This window comes from Strix aluco, chromosome 2 (assembly GCF_031877795.1).
Source record: "Strix aluco isolate bStrAlu1 chromosome 2, bStrAlu1.hap1, whole genome shotgun sequence".
Classification (NCBI taxonomy): domain Eukaryota; kingdom Metazoa; phylum Chordata; class Aves; order Strigiformes; family Strigidae; genus Strix; species Strix aluco.
In genome coordinates this window covers 26,632,992-26,656,945 of record NC_133932.1, presented here as the reverse complement: position 1 = coordinate 26,656,945, position 23,954 = coordinate 26,632,992, and the positions used below count along the sequence as shown (strand labels likewise).

At 38.6% G+C, this 23,954-nt stretch overlaps 1 protein-coding gene across 5 annotated transcripts in view; it reads left to right on the top strand.

Annotated features, from left to right (window-relative positions):
* The window catches only part of SAMSN1 (SAM domain, SH3 domain and nuclear localization signals 1), a 108,166-nt gene that overhangs the window by 28,882 nt on the left and 55,330 nt on the right, over positions 1-23,954 (top strand). For 4 of the 5 annotated variants that reach the window (XM_074813629.1, XM_074813622.1, XM_074813635.1 and 1 more), the window contains 6 exons: positions 1,681-1,721; positions 4,175-4,212; positions 5,670-5,756; positions 10,165-10,232; positions 14,860-14,928; positions 21,061-21,184. In XM_074813629.1, coding sequence (XP_074669730.1) covers positions 1,681-1,721; positions 4,175-4,212; positions 5,670-5,756; positions 10,165-10,232; positions 14,860-14,928; positions 21,061-21,184 — 427 coding nt within the window. Of the gene's footprint in view, positions 1-1,680; positions 1,722-4,174; positions 4,213-5,669; positions 5,757-10,164; positions 10,233-14,859; positions 14,929-21,060; positions 21,185-23,954 lie in introns of those variants that run through there. The other variant, XM_074813641.1, reaches the window with a different exon arrangement.

The following is a 23,954-nucleotide window of genomic DNA, read 5'->3' as shown; positions in this document are numbered from 1 at the left end:
TTGGTTTCTGACCTCCATGTATAATGCTTCTTTTAACAAGCCTCTTTGAAATCAATTATTTGATATTTTTTAATGAAATGTTGACACTACCCTTTTAAAAGTGCCAAAAAATCACTTTTTCAACATTTTGCAACTTTTGTTTGCCTGTGCACCTCATCTAGTAATTTGTTTAGAGCGATTGAAAAGATTTGTCCCAAGACTAAAATGCTGATTTTTTTTCAGCAAGAAATTTATGTTACATTGCTTGCAGTATTTCAAAGTAGATGATAAATTTTGTATACCCCTTTGATCTGCACACAGCATCTGTGAACAAATCTACACATGCAAAAAAAAAAAATTCTGTGGAAACTGCATACAACTATCAGCATTCAAAAATGTCCAGGTGCTAACACAGGACCTCCTACACTCAGCTAAAATAAACTCAATGCAGTAAAACAGCCTTTTCTTAATGCACTCTCCTGAAGAAGCTTTAAAAAATCTATGATGGATTTTACTGAGAGGAGAGGAAAAATATAAAATGGTCAATTATGCACTTACATTGTTTTAAGTAGTACATATTTTGGTTTTTCATCATGCAACCTGGATGACATTTTTAAATTACTGTGGTCAGAGCCATGCAGATGAAGATAGTATTACACAAAGGAAATAAATTAAACATAAGAATATGAGAAATAGGTCCATACACTAAAATTTTCATATTTATAAAATAATGAATGGTTATCTTTTTTTTTTTTTTTTTTTTTAATGTCTCTAGTTGCACAGCAGATTGAAGTGACATTCATCACAGACATTTTTATCCCAGTTTCTGCTTTCTAGGCTGGAAGAAATAGATATGAAAGTGATACAGTGCTTTGATATTCTGTCTCAGGAGATATCAAAATAGTATAGGAATCAGAGATCTCTTCTGTCCTAGCATGACATCCACAGGTTTTCTTAAAGTAAAAATTAACTTCAAGTCCTAGGGTAACTGCGACAGCAAAGATGCAGCAAGATGTTGTGGCATTACTTGCAGAGCGAGGCACCCTTTTGTTCATTCTTTCAACACCCACATAACTCTTCTCTTTCTTCCCACATCTTGTCAAGGTACATATCATCTGGACCCTGGGGGCTGTATGATGTTGCCTCCAGGCCAGTGCTTGGTTCTGATTTGGTGCCCCTGAAAGCTTTGTCAGGCCAACTTGCACAACTTTCAATTTTACTTGCAGAGTTTCCTGCTCTCTTCCACATTCCTCTGCAGGTAATGGGGTTACAGAGTCTGCATCCCTCTGTGTCCTTCAGAAAGCTACATCCCATGTAGCTTTCCCAGCACATGTAACATGTGGGTATTTTATTGTCATAAAATAATCTTACTATGGGAGAAATATGATATCATTCTTGGGGTAAGAGCATCATTCTATGTTTTTTCAGGGCTATTACTGTTGTCAACTACTTGAGAGCCATGGATATGGAAACCACCTAAAATTAGGACACATAACTACATGTATTCTCTGCTGCATTATGTCCTCCACAGCTTCATCTGTTAGAAAAAGAAAGACTGGTAATGTCAGTGGATATTAATAACACTAATCAAAAGTACAAAGTACATCACTCAGTGTCTTTCCAGTGAGGAAAATATTATATTTGTATTAAACATATTTTGATTTTCATAGACTTTTTTTTTTTTTTTTATCTTTTCAAAAGGAATTTCCTGACTTTGAAAACACAGTGACCAAAAAAAGAAAGTAAGTTGAGACCAGTTCAAGGTCTACACAGTGTCACTATACTTGTCTGTACCTTTCATCCTTGTTGTTTTATCAATGTTTGCCAATGTTACTTTAATTCTTATAGAGTACCTGTATTAATGTTGCAGTTGGAAAGCAAGTAACAAGCTTGTAATGCATTACTAAAGCTCTTTTGCCATGATTTTTCATACACATAAAGCTTTCTTCCAAAACATCAGAACCAGGACAGCTAAAATCAAAAGCAGTTAATCTGATCTTGGTTTAACCATATGTCTGTTTTTCTGAAAGATTGAAGTGGTAACCTATTTTTATAGCATGTTTGCACCATTGACCTGATAATCTCCTGAAGAGTTTTTTGTTTGTGTTTTTAATCCAAGTAAAAAATTAGTTTGCAAAATGATTCGGATAAAGCAGGTCAGACTGTATTTTATCAAGTATATTTGTGACAGCAGCATGCTTTGCATCCATTCATTAAGACACAATGCTATGGTTTGGCTAATGATTAATATATATTAGTAAGCAGAGGAATTCATTTTGAAAATTCTTTTTTGGCTTCAGATTGAAGGCTATTGCATTACTGAAGCGGTCCCCTTCAGATGAAATCTGAAATCCTGCCTGATGGAATGATAGAGACAGATCTTATTTGTCTGGTTGTGACAGACATGAAAATCCCTGGACAATTTTTTTTTTTGTAGGTGGGGCTCCACTAAATTGTGAACATCAATATTATCTATGTCTATTGCTGAGAAATTTCAAAACAAATAAAGATTTCAAAGAAATCAAGAGCTCCTTTGTCTTAAGTAACAGTTTTAATCTATTTCTGGTCATCTGATAAAAACACTAGTAACTTATCAACTGCAAACACAGAGATGTATGCACTCAGAGCTGTGAGATCTCAGTTATCTGTGACCAGACAGGACCTTGTGAAAATCCTCCCAAAATTGCATTAATTAACGTATGGACATAACTCTATTATTCATGGTTTTCTCATCAATTTTTAACACTTCTAAGGAAGTCAAACTACTGTGTAGGCCTTACCCAAGGTTTACCCTACCAAGCTCTACCAAATATGATGCAATCACCTAATTGCCTAAGAGTCTCCTGCTTAGACCAGAACTAAGAACCCCAGGAGTAGAAATAGTAGTCTATAGCTACAGTGTCAAATCTTACAATGCAAATAAAACTATTCTATTCTAAACCTAATCCTAATCTAAATGAATTATCAGAATTTAGAAGGATTGTCTAGATCATTTGGCTAATCAATATAAAAAATTAGTAAGGTTGATGAAAATAATTTCATGCAACATTAGAAGACTTTGTAGTGAAAATTCTTTTATTGTGAGTGTCCAACCATCACTATCCTAGCATGATATGCCCACTGATAATGCAGAAATTTTCACATTGGCCTTTTCTGTAGATATGGAGAAAGCGACAGAGGAATTATCATTCTCTTTTTCTTACAATGGGGCCACAAGGAAGCACCAAATGAAATAGAGTAACAGAAATAAAATAAACAGAAGCATGTCTTGTTTAGACATTAAGAATTAAATTGTGAAACTCTGGAAGAAAAAAAAAATCCAAGTGGTTTCAAAAGGAACCAGTTCTTACAGACCAGTTCCTTAAAAAATCAATAGTTCAGTTGTACTGTCTTGCTCAGGAAGCCCTTCAAGCACCTACATGTCTGAAGTTGGGAGATGGATCTCAATTTTTGTGCTCTTTCTCTTCTGCTGATCATTGTCACAGATTGGAGAGTCTAAGGTCTCACCTAGTATAATCTTCTGACTTCATCCTCTAGCTCATAAATTGCTCTCCATTGGGCTTTTTATGGATAAAGAGAAACAAATTAATTCACAGGATAAATCTTTGTTAATTCAAAGATTTCTTTTTCTGCTGTTAAGCTACTACATTCTTTAAGTCATCATCTGTAAACCACTGACCACAGATAGATGCATGAGTTAGGGCTATTCCTTGATGTAAATGTGCAAAAAGCTCAAGGTTTATTTGGGCAATAAAATGTAATTCAAGGTCGTGGGGATGGTATGTACAAGTGTAGCTCTTTGGTTAAATCCATTATTATGTTGTCAAACTTCAGACACTAATTTCTAAAAGTTGTAGGGCACTTCAGATCATGTCTAAAGAAAAATATCCCTTGTTTTCTTCCTGATGGGCTCCCTGATTCAGTCATGAATTCTTCATTCCAAAAAGAAACTTGAATAACATTTTTACAGAATGAAAACTCAGAAGCTTGCAGAGCTTTGTGTGGCATGTGGGAGTAGATGATTGGGTGAATGAGAAAAGCCAAATAACTCCAATTAAAGCCAGTGGGAATTGCACCACTAAATCCCTGTGCACTACTTTGAAGATTTAGTTTGAAAATATCCATATTTGATTAAATGTGCTTTCGTTTTTCATTCTGACTTTCAGCTAACAGTAAATTCTTTTAATTCTTTTAGATCCATCCAGAAGTCCATGTCTGAAAATGAAGCATTTGGTTAGTAACTGCTTAAATCATTTACTGTATACTTGCTAATCTCACAGAGCCAACTTTAATTAAGGGTCTGATTTGCTTTACAGCTGTTGTAGCAAACGCAAAGGAAAGGAAAAAATACAGTTAATCTATCAGTATATTCCACCCACCCTCCCTGCTTTCCACAGACACATTTGTAGGTAGATATTGAAAACAAACTAGTAAACACAGAAGCCAAATTGCAATTTAAAGAACCTATTATGGGACAGCATGAGAAATACTCAGCATTTCCAGTGTTTCTTTTAGTAATTTCAATAAAAAATTGAAATATCTCTGATCTAAACAAACTCAAGTCCCTGCCCTTTCCCATGTTAAACTACTTTGCTTCAGCTTTCCCAAATAAATTCACCAAAGAAGAAATTCAGGTTGTTTGTTTTTTTTTTTTCAACCTGTCTTGACACTGCATCCATAGTTGTGATTCAATGGGTTCTATTTTGTAAATCCTCTGTAGGAAATAAGCATCAGTTTCTTAAAAAGCAAAAATTCCTATTTTTATTCAGTGAGAGCTTCCTGTTAGCATTCTATTATTTATTCTTTGGAGTTTGGGTTTAGTTGTTGTATCTAGTCCTTACTGAGTAAAAAGGTTGTTATCTCTGCCTGTAACGATGCAGCTATATTTCATAACAATGTGTCTCAGATATAGATGAAAGTTCCCTTATGTTAAGACTTCATTCTGTAGCCCTGGTAAGTACTGGTAAGACTTTCATGTAGAACAGTATCATTTGGGTACAGCATCCAGGCTGTAATGAATTCCCAGCATTTGACAGAATCAACAAGTGTTTTCATAAAGAAAATTTTCTGACATAGTCAGAGTGAAACCCAACATTGAAAAAAACCCAAAACAGAAAAACAAAACCAGAAAGCACAAAAACTTAATAGTTATCAATCAGCATGACCACTTTGAAGTTCACTGAGGGAACAGGAGAATGGCCATCTTGTTCTCAAACCCAACCTAGTTTCTCCCATTCAAGCTGAGAGAGTACTGGCCTTGGAGTGTGTGTGACATAGATGTGGGCATCTTTGATGCTATTTCTTGCTAACACTAACTCATTAACTGTAAAATTAAATAATATTTATACAATTCCTGGAAGCAAAATAAAGGCACAGATGTTCTGTGGGCTCTTAGGTCTTAAAATCAGGGTTAAGATAATAATCATTCTGATCGTGTTTTAACAGTGTTAAATGAAGTATTAGACAGCAGCAAAAGATGATAAAACTTGAAGTCTGCCCACAGTAAATACCATCCGTCCATCAAATTTCCTATATTGCAAAATCATTAGTTCATTTCTGTGTTTGAGCAGATGCTACAGTGTTCTGTAAGCTTGTTTGATTTTCATTCTGATTCTATTTTTATAGTCTTTCCTGTTATTTCAAAGATTTGCTACGAATTCAGGTGACTGCTCTCTGTGCTTTTACTTTAGACAGGAAAAATGTGAATGGCACACTTTGGCAGAGTTCCAAGAAGCCGGAGAATGATTCGTACATCAGAAGGCACTGTCAGCTTGAAGGTAATTGCTAAACATATTTCAGCTGATTTTGCATTTTCCACAAAGTATTTAAAAGGGCACCTAGGAAAATTTCACATTTTTCACCAGTAATCTAGCTAAATAATTTGTCCTTTTGAGATTTGTCTTGTTCAAGGGGAAAAAACAGTAGTTAAAATAAAACTTACCTTAAAACTGGGAAGCTAAGAACACACTCTGTGATCAATTCACTTTGCAGTCCACGGGCCAAAGAAGACTTTCACTACAGTAAATTGCCATAGTCATGTTGTATAGGGCTTGCCAACTGTAATATGAGCCTATAGTAGGAATCCATGTTCCCTATATACTTTACACTGCTCCAGGTATCCAACAGGGAAACAGTGTAACTTTCCTGGAAAAAAACTCTTGTGACAGCTGCAAAAGAGAGTTGGCAAAACTTTGTAGGCAACTGTTTTGTCCAATTCTCTTCCTAAACCTGTTTTGATCAATTTTATTGAAACAACCTTACAGCTAATGTATAAGAAGCTGCCAGTGACACTGTTTAAGAGCTGACCAGCACAAACTCATTAAAATAACTACGAGAAAAAACAAGTGAGCAGTGACCTTGTCTATTTAAACACAAACTGGACTTTTAAAAATCAAAATGCTTTGGTAATCTGCTTAATGTTGCTTCCAGGAATGGAATTCTTATTTCTACTTTTTAAAGTCAAGGTACATCCATTATAGTTGCCTAATCAGACCAAACCAGACAAGGTTCAGCAGAAACAGAAACCAAGATATGTAAGATTAAAGTGGATGTATGTTTTGTTCTCTACTTAAGCCAGCAAAATGGGAGGATGGCCATTGCCTTAACTTTCAATATCTCCTGTACAAATGGTCTAGATATCATCCACTGTTAGGAGATTCCGCTGTTACCCTGATATGCCAAAGAAAGCAGAGGACAGGGCACCAGATTTCCCCCTGGATTTCATTCACTTCACCACTTGAAGATAAACTCTTAAATGCTTGGAAAATAGATCTGAAGTTGCAATACCTATTTTATTTGCCCATGCTTGGGCAAATTGGGTTTCTTGGAACCAGAATCAGAAAGAAGAGATGACCGGAAAATTTAGAGGAACTCTACTCTTGTGATGAACTGATGAGGTGAAAAGGGACTTCCAGTGGGTCTCATTGGCTTGCAAGGGAAAAGGTTGTAATGACAGGTCAAAGAAATACTAGGCATTTCTCTTCAGACAAGTCCTAATTTTAACCAAAAACATTTTGGAATGATTCCTCAAACTACTCCAAAGGCTGTCAGTTTGGAGGTGGAAAAAGGCTGAATGAGAAATCAGAACTTTTTGACCTTCCTCCAGAGTCTTGTCTACTCAAGACTTTTTTACCCTTTTAAATATCCAAAGCATGCAAAAGAAGCAGTGCACATTCTAAAAGCTGACAAGTGTTGTAATCGAAGGGCAGGGGCCCAGAGGGAACAGGAAACAAAGCTGGCAGCTAAATAAAAATCTCCCTTTCCCCTACTGCAGTAAAATTATTTCAAAGGAAGTCCCCTTCACACAGTGGTGAAAACCATTGCAAGGAGATTTACAGTGTATCACTATTGATCAGGATAATTTGTCACTATTGATCAAACCTTTCTCTTAACAGAGATAATGCTTCAAGGTCTGCAAGTCTATTGCATAATATGAATTTCTATTAGATGTAATAAGCCATGCGTGGTGGCCAGTATAGACTTCTGTGCTTACTTCAGAGCTGTATCCACAGACCTGACCCAAATCTCACTGAAATCCATGAAAAGACATCCACTGATGCTGGCAGCCTTTGGATTAGTTCCGTAATGCTGCTATATATATTACCTCTACAAAAATCACTTTTCCAGACTGATAAGGCAGTAAAAACATATATATCCCACAGACACAATAGTGGGAATACCTGTCTTTTCTCACAAGCCCAAACCGAAATGCAGTACCAGATTTTCCAGCCTAAAAGCATTGTTGTTGAAAAAGTTGACTATGCAAGTCACAGACATTGGGCTTCCATGAGAGTATTACAGAGACAAACAGAAAAGAGTTGACACCTCTCATAGTCAGCACACGTAATTCTTCACACTAAAGTGACTGGTATCCATTGCCAGATTAGGAAGACAACACTGCAGTTTACATATATCTTTTGCTTGTTCGTTTGTTTTTGTTTTGTTTTGGTTTTTTTTTACCCAAATACCCTATTACATATTTCAGTGGATTGGAGAGTTGATTTAAGCAAGATTTAAGAGTACTGTGGATGCATGTCATTATGGCTGGCAAAAGACATCGTGGTTGGGGGGGACCACTAAGTCTTGCTTTAATAACTTGTAGTTGTTCATTTGGTTTTGAATGAAATTACGTTAAAAGCAGTGTCACTGTAGTCTTTCAGGCTAAGGTCATTATATGTTGCCCCACAGTTCTCTATGATTCAGTTGCAAACAGATACCAAATAATACTCTTTTGGACTAAACTGTAAGAGGACCTGTGGGCACAGGGCTGAACACTGCAAGACTTAACTTTTAGAGTAAGCTTACAGAGCACAGGGCTACAGTGTGCAGCGATGCCTGCAGGAGATGAAAACAAATTAGCCTGAGGACCAGAAACAACCTAGTTATGTTAATCTGGTGTTGCATAAGCACTGCTTGACATGAGTTATGCTGCTCCTAGAAGTCCACCTAGCTCTATATTTAAATAAACTGGATTGTCAGACACCTGGTGCTCAGTGACTTCAAGGAGATTTGTAGGTGCTTGGCAAAACTTAAAATCTGTTCAGTCAAGTTAGATTTTGGAATGTAACATACTTTTTCAAAAAGCTTTTGGTTTTATTGTAACCATCAGGTCTGTAGGAGAAAGACACTGTCCTATTAGAATAGAAGTTCTTACAGAAGCCTCTAAAGGCAAACTTGTGCAATAAAATTTTCTGTGACTCATTTTTCCGCTTCCTGTTGACGCACATAGCAAATGAAGGAAATTGTTTGATGGGGTTTTCGATGCAACTAATTTATGGTTTCAAGGCGGAACTAGGATGTGAAAAGGCTGTTGCTCTTTTTTGTCCAATGCCCAGAGTGTAATTTGTGAGTTTTAACCCAGTCTTAAAACATCCAGGTTGCAAAACTATGAGGAAGATTATTTGTTATCATATTACAATTTTTGTTTTCAGAGGATTTTCTTCTAGGAAAAAATAACAATCGTAAAAATGTCTCTTGATTCAGAATTTGCTTTAAAAATAACATATCAAAATATATGTATTGTTACCTGTACAGTGGCTCTTTAATTGTTTCACTCACATAAGTTTACGGGGTTTTTTTTGTCTAGCTTCATACACATTGTAGTCTCATTTAATTCCAACATAAGCATAGGCATTTTGAGGACTGGGATATTACTTACCTCTTTGAATACAAATTTTCATGATCATGTTCAAACACTTCTTTTGATGTGATAACTGAAGAATCTCAGTCACTTGGAATTATTCACTGAATTAATCCTTTTCCTGTTGATTTTAGAGAAAACAATGCAATCAGTCTCACCTGCCTACAGTTAGCTTTTGTGAATCTATATGTTAAGTTAGCTGTCCTTCTGCAAACAGGGGAATTACTCATGTTATAAAGTATTCCTCAGTAGCAATACAGATGCCAAGTTAGGATTCATGAGAAAAGAAAACCAACACATTCCTGCTAGTTTCTAGTAACTTTGGGAAAATAGGATAGCAGTTTGTGCTGTGATTAGCAGATAATTTTTCTTCTGTATTTTTCCTGCGAAATAACTGAGTGCCTCTGACATCTGTGTTGATGGAATCTAATCGCTAAGGCCTTTCTACAGTAGTATAATGGTGGATGATTTGCCTTAAGAGTGGGAGTAAGTGTAGATCTCTCAAAGTAGACTTACTAAGAGTAAACTTTTCAAAGAGTTGTTTGACCTATTATTGCTCATTGTTGTAATGAAGGTAAATACTCTTCCCATGCAAAGCATCAGTTTCTTGGAAGAAATGGGAGGACATTCATTCTCTGAAAGCAATTTCTAATCTAAGCTAATTGAATTCAATTGCAAAGACCATTTTTGCCCTTCATTTTTTACAGGAGTATTCTACACTTTTCTGCTGTAAATTAGCAGGGCAAGAGGAAGCGCTTGGTGGGGTTCTGGGTTAGTAAACTGAGGACTAAGTACAGATGAAGAAGTAAGCGTGCATTAGTTTTATTTATGTGAGTCAGTTTGCTAATTTTTTCTGTAGTCTTACTTCAAAGCAGTTTGAGATAAACTGCATGCTTAAATTATGTAAGATTAACTTCAGAGAGTCAAAATGTCAGCTCAAAACATCAAGTGCAATTCAAATTATATTCCTCAGAAAAACTTAAAACAGGACATTTTAAAGCATGATTTTTTTTTTGTTTTTGTTTTTTTTTGGACATAATTCACAGAAGATAATATTATTGGTGATGGGATACATCTGGTGCAAGGAAAGAAGATAGAAGAAACAACATGCCAGGTGAAAGAACTACTCTTTTTTTTAGAATCTAAAATTTCATTCAAATAAAATGTATATTTCTTGCTTCATTCAGTATTTGCCTAGCCTAAACTTCATACTCAGTATACTTGTGTATTTTAGAAGCTGACATCAAAAGAAGACTCTGGTGACTACCTAAGTTGTGCACCATTTTCATTATGCAGACCATACTTAGAAAACTTTTTCTTTCTTTTTCTTTCCCTGAATTAATACATTTCTGTTAAGTTGATATGCTGGAATTGTGTCTAGCAAGATCTGTACTAAGTGTTTGGATTGGTCTTGTGTGCTCCATATTGACATATATATCCTAAGGCTTTCTGAATTTCTATAAATATATAACATATCTCCTCTTTATAATACTACATTAGTTATCCCACCAGCATGAGCAATTAAGGAATTCTGACACTTGGGTTTGCATACTAATAATAACATAAAAGTAGGTAACAACGCATCAGCTGGCTAGCAACAGAGAGGTGAGGAGAAAGACTTCTAGCTCTGGAATTTGAATGACTGGCATTTGCTTTTTATTTCACTTCCAGTCCAAGTTTGCCCTGATAATATGTTACTTAAAGGGCCAGTTCATATCTGTTGCAAATCAGCTTAGCTCTGCTGATTTCACATGACATAACAGTTTACCCAGTTTGGGAATCTGACTAAAAGTGTATAACACATGCCTATATGTGTGTGTGTCTAAATGAAGAATTAATACAATAAATTATTTAAAAGCTGAAAATCCGGTACATTTTCCTTTACAGAAGAGTATTGCATTCAAGGTGAACATTAAACTTTATAAAAGGCTCCAAGCTGAGTTTCCTCTGCTGTTTCTATACAATGTCAGGAGTCCTTTTGGATGTTTAGGTTAGAAGCAAGAAAAAACTGTACACGCATCACCCTGAAGGCATCTGAGATAAGACAGGGAGCTGTGAAGACCTAGACTTTAGGGAGTGCTCAGCTCCAGTGTAGGCCAGTGACACAATCTGGCTTAAAAAGAAAAGTCAAATGATCTGTGTGTTGGGGGACAGATGACCGTATAAGAAACTGGTGACTTGAAAGTCAGTATGTACCAGGTTTGTCCTGCTTTCCCTTGGGGTTTTATCTCTCTCTGTATTGTTAGTTTGTTCGCATGATTACCTCCTCTCCCCACTGCCAAATGTAGGTGAGGAGGAAGGAAAGGAGAAAAGCGCTCTTTTCTCTTCTGCATCTTTCATTCTCTTTCTCTGTTTTCTTCCTCTTACTTCCTAAGTATTAAGAAGACAGATTATTCTTTGATTTCCCACAGCAGTTCTTCCCTTAGTATGAGGGATCTCTGTCTGTGCCTCCATCCTGCCATGACAGCTTCTGGGCTGATTCCTGGGTAAGATCCCGGAGGCCATTCCCCAGACATGATAGAATATGGAGGGGAAAAGGGAAGAAGAATTAACAGGCAATAAGGCCTATGTTTGCTTTAAGTATAAGTTTCCTTAAAATCCATTAAAGCATCTCCCCATGAACCATTCACCCCATTTTAAAAGCAAAGTTCTGTTTTTGACTTCTCTAATTTTTTGAAAACACTTTTTGGGGAATGTGACTAATGAGCTGTAGATACTTGGATGCCTCCAAGCTTTGGTACCAATTTAAGACCTATTGAACTTCCTTTTTAAAAATTTCAATTTTTGTGACATTATTTTGAGTTTTAGTGATTATTACCTCTGGCCTTCATTATCATCATATAACATTGATATAATGCATTGACAAAATAGTCTGATTATGTCTGTTTTCATTTGCTGTACTGCATTATGCACACAAATAAGGAAATGCTGAGCGAACAGCATTATGGGGGAAGTTCTCACACTTTTTCTGCAAAATCATCACAGATGAGTGCCCTTATAAAGGGCATGCCTGTATGCTGATGCACACAGTATGGGGAACAAACAGGAGGAATTAGAGGTCTCCATGCAGTTGCAAGACTGCAGTCTCATTAGGATCACAGAAATGTGGTGGAATAGCTCACACAACTGGAGTGTAAGATGCCATGGATGTCACTTCTATCTTCCAGAGGGCCAGAAAGAAGATCCAGGGAACTACAGGCCAGTCAGTTTTATCTCAGTCCCTAGGAACGTGTTAAAGCAAATACTTCTGGAAACTATTCCCAAACATATGAAGGACAAGAAGGTGATTGAGGGTAGTCAGTATGAATTTATGAAATGGAAATCATGCCTGACCAGCCTGAGGGCCTTCTGCAGTGAAATGACTAGCTTGGTGGAAGAGGGGAAAGCAGTGAATGTTGTTTCAGTCTTTCAGTCCCCCATAATGTTCTCATGGGCAAACTAATGAAATAGGGACAAGAAAAATGGACAATGAGATGGACTGAAAATGGGTTGAAATGCTGGCTCAAAGGAATGTGATTAATGGCTCAAAGTTCCACTGGAGACCAGTCCTTAGTGATCTACCCTAGGGGTTGATCCTGGGTCCAGTACTGTTTATCATCTTCATTAATCACCTGGACAATTGGACAGAGTGCACCTTCAGCAAATTTGCAGTCAGTGCAAAACTGGGACAAGTGGCTGAAGCACCAGAAAGTTGTGCTTGGCCATCAGAAGGTCTTCAACAGACTGGAGAAATGGGCAAACAGGAACCTCATGAAGTTCAATAAAGGGAAGTGCAAAGTCCTGAACCTGGGGAGTAATAACCCCTTCTGCCAATAACAGTCGGGGGGCCAATTGGCTGGAAAGCAGCTTTGCAGAAAAGGTCCTGGAGGTCCTGGTGGACACCAAGTTGACCATTAACCAGCAATGTGTTCTGGAGCAGAAAAGGTCAACAACCTCTTAGGCTGCATTAGGCAGAGTGTTGCCTGCAGATTGAGAGAGGTGATCCTTCCCTTCTGCTCAGCAGTGGTGAGCTGACCCACCACATATGGGTGCTGGGTCCAGTTATTGTGTCTCCAGTACAAGAAAAACAGGGAAAATGCTGGAATAAATCCAATGAAGGGCCATGAAGATGATTAAGGGACTGGAGCATCTGTCATATGAGGAGATGCTGAGAGAACTGGGACTGTTCGGCCTGGAGCACAGAAGTCTCAGGGGATCTGATCCATGTGTACAAACACCTGATGGGGGGAGTAAAGAAGACAGAGTCAGACCAGTGGTGCTGAGGAACAGGACAAGAGAAAATGGGCACAAACTGAAATACAGGAAATTTATTTAACATAAAGCACTTTTCTACTGTGAGGGGAGGTCAAACACTGGAAGAGGCTTCCCAGAGAGGCTGTGTAAAGTCCATCTTTGGAGATACTCAAAACCTGTCAGGACATAGATCCATGCAACTTGCTCTGGTGACCTGCTCTGAGAGGGACTTAAACTAGACAATCCCCAGAGGTGCATTCCTGCCTCAGCTGGTCTGTGTGAGCCTGTGATTTTATGAGACATGGAAGAGCCAGATTTCAAAGCAAGAATAAATAGAATAGCTGAACATTTTAGCTTTTTTTCCCACTCACTCTAAAAAAAAAAAAAAAAAGAAAAAGAAAGAAAAGTAAAAAGAAAAAAAGAAGAAAGCAAATCATCTTTCCTGAGTGCTTCATAAAAACTTTGATCCCTCTCCATTTCCTAAATAGAATGCTCGTTTCATTCCATTCATTCTGCAAGTGCTGGAAAACAGGGGCTTGGAACAGAAGTACAGGTTGAGGGGCACAGCATGAGCAACACTCTAATAATTGTACCTTACCATAAAAAACAGCTTTATTTTCTGCATTTACTTTTAATATCTTTGTTCTTGTTTGTTCATGTCGAGCAGGGCTCCCTTGATGGCTCAAACCCTTTGTAGCATATTGGGAAGGACATAAAATATGAAGTAATACAGTCTTTGGGCTAATACATTTTCAAAAATGTTTCATGCCTCATTTCTCACGTAAATTCTTAGGTTGCATTCAGCCTTCAAAATGTCATTCATATTCATGAAGAAAGAAGGCTAGTGTTCATTACTTTCACTGATAAGCTATAAGCACTGTCAGGCTTGCCCACTGGGGACTGCATCAGTGCCCCAGGGAAAGTGTATTCTCATGGTGTTCCTGTCACGAGGACATTGTGACCAAGAAATGGATTATGGGCAGATGATGAAAGTCTTGTCTGCTTAGTTCTGAGGATCCTCCCATTTTCTCTGCATTGTTAATCCAATTCAAACTCACACCCTTGGGGCTCAACAACCCAGGCAAAATGAGGCAAACTGAACAAGGCCCTCTTTAGAAATGCATCAGTGACACTTGCTCCTCAGCTGGGGGATTGCTGCTGAGGAAAGCCTTCTATGCCTTTTCTGCTCATTGAGAAAGGAGAGCCAAGATCTAGGATGAGCCCCAAGCATGATATAATGCATGGCTCTGCCACTGTACCACATACACTGTGATGTCTTCAAGATGTTACTGAGTCCCAGATAACTATGGAAATTAAGACAGAACAATTTCACACTGATTTCAATGGGTGTCATCTGGTGTATGTTGGCCATTGCTTTTATATGCACACAATACTGTGTTGAAAGTCTGCTGAGCTCTCAATCTGTATTCAATGACACGATGCTAATTACGTTTATTCATCTTATTTATGTTGCATTTTTTTTAAATTTTACTTTTCTTACCATGTAGGTGATAAACTATGAGCAGTGGATTCCACCACGAGTTCACAATCCAAGTGTGGCTGGTAACAGTGAAATGGTGAGTTGCCATGAAAATTGTCCATTTTTTTTCATCAGCAGCTAGCAGCCTGGAAGAACATGGTGTTTTATAGTGTTTCTTTTACTGTATGTTGCTTCCCCAAAAGTTGAAAGATCTTCATCCATATCCGTGTTATTAATGATAATGTGTCTTTATCTTTTATGGAATACCTTATTATTGCTCTGCTATTAATCATGATATTTCTTTATCTTTTATAGAATATCTTATTATTGCTCTGTGATTCCCAGGAGAAAATCTGCCTATAATCCTAGCCTGCTTAGTTTGACTCTGCAGTCATTTTTGAGTAGCTGGAGTACCAGACTAAATTGATGGGGATATTTAAAGGTCAGATATGTATGGGCAGAAGCACATGAAAGAAGTTTGTACAGTGCTTGTCTATGTATTAGTTGACTGTGGCTTTACTGACATTTTTAACATAAAATCTATCCAAATTCAGTGCATTTTACACAACTAACTCTTTGTATAGAGCAGAAAGTTCTCTATCATCATGTACTATTTTAATACTCACTACGTGCAGCAAGGGTATTACCGAAACTTTCGAAAAATTTCTGTGGTACAATAACGATAGCACCATTGACACAGTAAACATACAGTAATTTTTGTCTTCTCACTAGTACTCTGAATTTAAGTGCATAGGTAATCATGACTAAATCACTGAAGTTCTTTGGGAAAGGCAAACCAGTTGAAGAAAAATCACAGAGATTAGACTCTGCCAGGACTAAATTCTTTATGCTGAGAAGTGACATGCTGTGCAAGTACTTTTATTGAAATTAATGCACTTACACCCAGGAAAGAGAGTGCTCAACAGGACCGAGATTGCTGGAATCTGACCAACAGTGTTTTACACTTGGCTTCAAAATTGCTGTATTTCTGTCACCAGGTTAATCCTCATAACATCTCAGTGAGCAAAGATTTCTAAGTTATTTAGAATATCTTAGGATAAACTGGAAACAGTTTATCATCAGACACAATTTAGGTCTTTTTTTCTGTAATACATTTTTTATAAGTGCATTTTTAAAACGTATATTTTTGTCCATAAGTAGTCACACACACTTCATGCAAATTATTTGCAGCTAAAGGGCAGCCTGTGAATTATTTTTTTACATAATTCATTTTTATTTGTGGTGTGACATGATTTTTCATGACTAAAACCTGTTAAGCAGGGAAATAAAGAATATTCTTGTTCATGAGGGAATTCTTTCCTTATAGATATCTTTGCTTACAGACTGGGCAAAACAAAAAGCACAGCTATAATATTCAAGTGAGCAAATATTCCTTACCCTAGGAGTAATTTAAAAGTCTTTAAATGTGTTTTATGTGAACAGCTTTTTAGGAGTGGAGACTTACAGATCTGTGCACCGGTCTTCAATATTCCTCCATAGTTCCTTTTGGAACATCCTTCCCCTTCCACAGAGAAGGAAGGTACTGGGAAGTATCATACTCTGAATTAGTGTATGTTACTGGTCCAACCAGTAGCACTGCACAATCTATCACTGTACTTCCTTTTCTCACATCCTGGATAGTGGCAACTAGAGATACCAGATTCCAGATAACACAAACAGCAAGAAGAAAATTGTCTGAAACCAGAACATAACATTTAATGGGTTTTTCTCACTTTTATGCATGCTTTCACTAAGTTGTGTCTGAGGGTTGCCAGGACAATACACCAAAACTGTGAGACCAGGATGGTCAGTTTGCCTCATAGTCTGTCTGGTTTCTACATCAAAGAATGTTTTACCTCTGTTTGGATAGGCAGCTAAACTTCTGGATTTGAATGCTTAGGTAAATCAAAATCAAATACTGTAAACTTAAACCCCATCCCATCACTAACTGATACTGCATGAGCTTTTTTCTCCATAAAAGGGGGTTACTGTATTTATTATTTAAGCACTTATGATATTTCACTAACAAGAGACTCTACTAAATGAGTGCTTTTAATGTAAAGAGGATTATAGTTTGCCATTAATAAAATTATCTGAATAGATTATCTTCCATTTATCTTGATGTCTCCATGATGGAAATCCCAGATCGTAATTCAGAGTCATCATGTTGCTTTTGTATCATTACTTACAAGTGAACAAATTATTATTACTACAAGATATCTTATATTAAAGCAAATATTAGCATTTTAAACCCACTGTGATTTATTTTTCAAAGACATCTCACAATGAGAGACTGAAAAATTACATTTCAATTTCTCTATTTAGCTAAGCTAAAACTGCAGTCCTGCTATCTTGAATTTGGAGGAGGGGAGAGGGGCTTGAAATACAAATCAGAATAGGACTAATCTAAGGATGTCTGGATTTGGCCCACAGTGGATGATGAATACTCAGATACAAGCTGTAGAATGGCCCTAAACTGACCAGTTTTAAGGTGGATCTGCTGAAACCTTATCCTACAGTGAAGATCCTCAAGAAGACCTAAAGGATTTTAAACTCAAAAATGCTAGATTTTATTAGTCTACAACATAAAATAATTAATTCTTCAAATGACAGGAATTGAAAGCACCTTGTCTATATTAGTAACTAACACAGAGTAATATGTGAGTATCAGCACAGCAGAAGAGCTGGTGCTGTTGAGCTGATGTCCACATTATATGTGTTATGGGAGATCTTTCTGTGTTCTGATCCTCTCTCTGGACATCCAATAGTATTTGGAGTTCATCAGATGAACTTCTGGAAAGCATCTTTCATCTGAATTTCATATGCTATGAATTTAGTTTGTGGCACTTTGAGACAAAAACGCAGCATACAGGGATAGCTCTGAAATTCACTTCAAATACATACCCCTGAACAAAACTAAAATACTAATGTAGCCATAACTTACAAAAGATGCTGGAGACATGAAAATGTGTTTAGATTCAATTCTGTGTCTTCCCACTGTGTTCCTGTGGTTGAGTCCCAGTTCTCAGGACAGTCTGCAGACTTCAAGGAATTTAACATGCTGCTGAGAAGAGGGGAATCTAAACCCAGGTGCTATCCACCATGGGAACTTCTGCATTACTCACTGTGTTTAGCAAGAAGAGGACTCCTAAGGTCCCATCCTTAAGGAAAGAAGTTAGCATAGCTCCATCAGCATGAGTGGAATCATGCTAATTTATATCAGCCATGAAGAAAGCCATTAAAGATGTATTTAGAGATAGACTAATATAAGGTTTTACATAGCTAAGTAAGAACAGTGCCTGAAAGAATAAAATAGTTTCAGATTTTTTGTGTGTAATTTTACACAGGTGGATATACATTTATTGCACTAGGTCATGCTTGGTTCAAGACAATTTCTAATATTCTGTTAGTCCATAGGTCTTATATGAGGAGGATGTAGGCTATTAAATCCCCATGCCAATTTATAGCTGGACTAAGATGAACTGGTGGCACAAATCGTTTGATACAAACCCTTTCAAGGTTTGAGCTCAAAAATCTGAATATATAGGGGAACATCTCATCTATTCTCAATTCACTTTCACTAACTCTGCTTCAACTTATTATCTTATTATCTTCAACTTATTATAGAATCACAGAATGGTTTGGGTTGGAAGGGATCTTAAAGATCAACTAGTTCCAACCCCCCTGCCATGGGCAGGGACACCTTCCACTACACCAGGTTGCTCAAAGCCCCATCCAACCTAGCCTTGAACACTTTCAGGGAGGGGGAAGTCACAACTTTCCTGGGCAATCTGTTCCAGTGACTCACCACCCTCACAGTAAAGGATTTCTTCCTCACATCTAATCTAAATCTACCCTCTTTCAGTTTAAAACTGTTACCCCTCGTCCTATCACTACACTCCCTGATAGAGTCCCTCCCCATCTTTCCTGTAGGCCCCCTTTAAGTACTGGAAAGTCACTATAAAGTATCCTAGGAGCCTTCTCTTCTCCAGGCTGAACAACCCCAACTCTCTCAGTGTGTCCTCATAAGGGAGGTGCTCCAGCCCCCCAGTCATCTTTGTGGCCTCCTCTGGACTTGCTCCAACAGGTCCATGTCCTTCTTATGTTGGGGCCCCAGAGCTGGACACAGGACTCCAGGTGGGGTCTCACAAGAACAGAGCAGAGGGGGAGAATCCCCTTCCTCAACCTTCTGGTCACACTTCTCTTGATGCAGGATACAGTTGACTTTATGGGCTGTGAGTGCACACTGCTGGCTCATAGTCAGTTTTTCCATCCACTACTACCCCAAGTCCTTCTCCTCAGGGCTGCTCTCAAGATGTTCTTCACCCAGCCTGTATATGTGCTTGGGATTGCCCCAACCCATGTGCAGGACCTTGCACTTGGCCTTGTTGAACTTCATGAGGTTTGCACAGGCTCACCTCTCCAGCCTGTCCAGGTCTCTCTGGATGGCATCCCTTCCCTCCCGCGTGTTGCCCACACCACACAGCTTGGTGTCATCAGCAAACTTGCTGAGGGTGCACTCAATCCCACTGCTCATGTCACCAACAAAGATGTTAAACAGCACTGGTCCCAACACCAACACCTGAGGAATGCCACTCATCTCTGGTCTCCACTTGGACATTGAGCCATTGACTGCAACTTTTTTAGTGTGACCATCCAGCCAATTCCTTATTCACCGAGTGATCCATCCATCAAATCCATGTCTCTCCAATTTAGAGACAAGGATGTTGTGTGGGACAGTGTCAAAAGCTTTGCACAATCCCGGGTAGATGAGTGTTAAAATTTCAACACAATTGTCTAGTGACACTAAACTAATTAAATATACTTAAAAATGTACTTTGCCTGGGCATAGAAGTCATGGACTTCTATTTCTGCTTTCAGAACCTCATGTCTTCATAGAAAAATATCCAAAGCTTTGGCACTAGAAGCACAGCTATCTTTATAAGCAGTTATCTGTCAAGTGAATGGTGGTCTTTTTTAAAATCTGAAATTAACATACACCCTCTGCCTTATTGCTACAGGGGATGGATGTAACTTGTAATATGTGAATGCTGGGGCTTCAGATGTACTTCATGCTAAAACTTTGCAAAAAGCCTTTAACCCAAATGAAAGCTGAGGAGTTCAGGATCTCTTGAGACCCATCCCTAAGCAGCCTGCGCACTACACATTAGACTGTGCTGGCAAACTCTGTGATAACTTTGTCCCAAAGGATTATGCATATGAGAAAGTGGAAAGGATCTATGCTGTGTGACCTAATTGTCGGAAAGAGTGCAATGAAGGTCTCTGCATTTCTAACTTCTGATAGCATCAGCACTAGCACTTGTAATATCACCAAAGATGCGTTGCCACAATAGGCCAAATTCATTATTGGTGTAAACAGGTGAACATCCATAGAAGCCAGACAGCATTCTTCTAAAACATAGCCATCAGTGAATTATGGTTTTACTCATTTCTAATATATTTACTTTTTCTGGTTTCTAATGAAAAGCAGATATCCTATGTGAAACATGGCATATGATGATGGAAGAGAGGTTATTTGATGTCAGAGTATGAAATTTCTCTCTGAACCTCGCAGAGAAGTTAAGAGTCATATTGGAAGAGAACTCAAGTGTTTCTGGACTGATTTCCAAGATAGCAGCTGGTTTAACATAAGTGAAAGCATGTGAGATGGCTGCATGTTCACAAAGTTCCTAGGAGCCTGTAGTACCCAAACCTTGGGTTTCTGAAGTAGGACGTTGTTGGAATGTACAATAACAGATTTGAATTGTCATTTATGCTATTATCATTTAATCTAGGAAAGGAAATAAGACCTTGAATAAAGGAAGATTTCAGAACACACTCCCATACACATTTAAATGCAGTAGCTTGCCACATCTGCGATTTCTGGGCATACCTAAAATGCTTCTGGATAATATAGTAGATACATATATTAAAATGTTTTCTGGAACTAATCTGGAATTAAGTATTAAGTAATACTGGGGTATTAAAGAAAAATAATATGTAAACAGCAATATGAAGAGTGATCTAAGTGTGATGACTCTTGTGACTTGCCTTTTTGCTTTTTTATATCTATTGGTCCCAAGCAAGGAAGTGCCTAACTTTTAAAGCATTGTGTAGGTGACCAATTCTTTGAATCTGAGACTTTGCCATTCTCAAAATAAGTACCATGTTACCCTTAGTTTTTATTTGTAGGGTTTGAATACTTTTAATGTCTTTGGTTTTTTGCCAGGGTACAGAACCAGATGATAAAGCAGAGTCCATGGGAACGTTAAAACGATTGCAGAAATTAGTCCGAACCAAAAAAATGAATACACAAAGCTCAGAGGATGTCAAACATGTTTCGGTCCCCCTCAGTAAGTAAAGCATCATATCAGCATTCTTTCCAACATTTGGCAAATGACACTGTATTGAACATAACTGTAAACAATCCTGTCCTGGTCTGTCATTCACCACCCACGATTTTCAAACCCCAACTGAGATGTTACTGTGATACCACTTTAGTGCTGACTTCCTCATAGTGTGAAAACCTGTTTCCTGTCACACTAGCTTGAGTTTTGTAACAGTATATCTTGCAAGAGGGGATTTTAGCTAAATAGAATTGTATAACAGTGGGGCTGAAGAAAATTTTTTTTTAGAGTAGTTCTTAGTTTTGTATCACATTTCAGATCAGAAAGGCAAAACTCACAAATGCAAAGATAACTTTCAGTGTTAATCCATGAGTCAGTAGCAGCTGGGAGCACAAGAAGGTCTGCAGCATGATAAGCAAGTCAGGCCTCTCATCATACCTGATTGCCTAGAGCCATAAGACACAGAAATTCTAAACTGATGCTGAACTCAGGTTATTTTCTGGAGTCTCCTATAGATCACTGATCTTACTGTGCAGCAGTTCATCTGAACTTGTTTTGACAACATTAATTTAACAGTATATGCACTTGTTGTACAACACATTTGTGTATATGATTGTTTTTAAACCAATACTAGCAAAATGAGTTTAAACTAGCTGATGAACTACTACTCCAGCCAAATCATTGCTTGGGCTGAAACACATGAGTAAATTTAGCTTTCAGCACTAGTTTGTAATTGCAGCATACATACTGGGAAGGGGCGTGAGAGGAATTATCCAGAAAAGCTTTCTGAACTTTTCCAGTATTTAAGCTGAACTCATGCTTTCTGCAACTATGCAGCAATATGACATTCAATTAGCAAATTTTCATGTTCAGTGCAGAACCAGTACAATTTTCCAGGCTTTTGAGGGAACAAGACAAATTTACCAAATGGAGAATAAATCTTGCTTTGGGCTCAGATATCTGACCCAGTACAAAATCCTTTCCATCTCCCTAATTATGATTATGTTTAGGAACCATGGAAGCACCTGAGAAGAGTCTGGTAGGGAATGGGGCCCACACTCACAAAAAGGTGTTGGATTCAATAGCTCATCTCAAGTGTATCTATACCAATGCACGCAGTACGAGCAACAAACAGGGGGAGCTTAAAGCCATGATGCAGCACAAGAACTATGACATAGTAGCTATAACAGAAACGTGGTGGGATGCCTCACATGACTGGAGTGCTGCCATCAATGGCTACAAGCTCTTCAGGAGGGATAGGCAGGGAAGGAGAGGTGGTGGAGTGGCCTTGTATGTAAGAGGATGCTATGAGAGCTCAGAAATCCAGTATAGTGATAACAGGGTTGAGAGTGTTTGGATTAGGTTAAGGACCAATAAAGCAGATCTTGCTGTGGGAGTCTGCTATAGACCTCCCAACCAAAGCAGTGAGGTGGATGAAGCTTTCTATAAACAGTTGGGAGAAATCTCGTGGTCACTTGCCATTGTTCTTGTGGGGCATTTTAACCTCCCGGGTATCTGCTGGGATCACAGCACAGCAGAGAGGGAACAATCCAGGAGGTTCCTGGAATGTGTGGAGGATAACTTCCTCACACAGCTGGTGAGTGAGCCGACCAGGGAAGGTGCCCTCCTGGACCTGCTTCTTGTGAACAGGGAAGAGCTTGTGGGGGAAGTAAAGGTTGGAGGCCGTCTCGGGTGCAGTGATCATGAGATGATTGAGTTTTTGATCCTTGGAGAAACAAAGAGAGGGGTTAGTAAAACTGCCATCTTAGACTTCCAGAGGGCAAACTTTGACCTGTTCAAGAGACTGATTAACAAAATCCCTTGGGAGGCTGCCTTGAAGGATATGGGAGTCCAGGAAGGCTGGACATACTTCAAAAGACAAGTCTTAAAGGCACAAGAGCAGGCTGTTCCCGTGTGCCAAAAACCAAGCAGGCGGGGAAGGAGACTGACCTGGCTAAACAGAGACCTTTGGTTGGATCTCGAGAACAAAAGGAGAATCTATTGCCTTTGGAAGAGGGGCCAGGTCTCTCATGCAGACTATAAAGATGTAGTGAAGTTATGCAGGGAGAACATTAGGAGAGCTAAAGCACAGCTAGAGCTCAACTTGGCTACAGCTGTTAAGGATAATAAAAAATGTTTCTATAAATTCATTAACAGCAAAAGGAGGATTAGGGAAAATCTCCCGCCTTTACTGGATGCAGAGGGAAACATGGTAACTAAGGACGAGGAAAAGGCTGAGGTGCTCAACGCCTACTTTGCCTCAGTCTTTAGCAGTGGAACTGGCTGTTCCCTGGACACCCAGCCTCATGAGCTGGGAGATGGGGAGGGGAAGCAGATTGAGGTCAGCACAGTTGAAGAGGAGGTGGTCAGAGACCTGCTACACCACTTGGATGCACACAAGTCTGTGGGACTGGATAGGTTACATCCAAGGGTGCTGAAAGAGTTGGCACATGTGCTCGCCAAGCCACTTTCCATGATTTACCTGAAATCATGGCTAACTGGGGAGGTCCCATTGGACTGGAGGGTGGCAAATGTGACACCCATCTACAAGAAGGGCAGAAAGGATGATCCAGGAAACTATAGACCCGTCAGTCTGACCTCGGTGCCAGGGAAGGTCATGGAGCAGGTCATCTTGAGTGCCATTAAAAGTCATATAACGGACAACCAGGGGATCAGGCCTAGTCAGCATGGGTTTGTGAAAAGCAGGTCCTGCTTCACAAACTTGATCTCCTTCTACAACAGGGCAACCTGCTTATTGGATGAGGGAAAGCCTGTG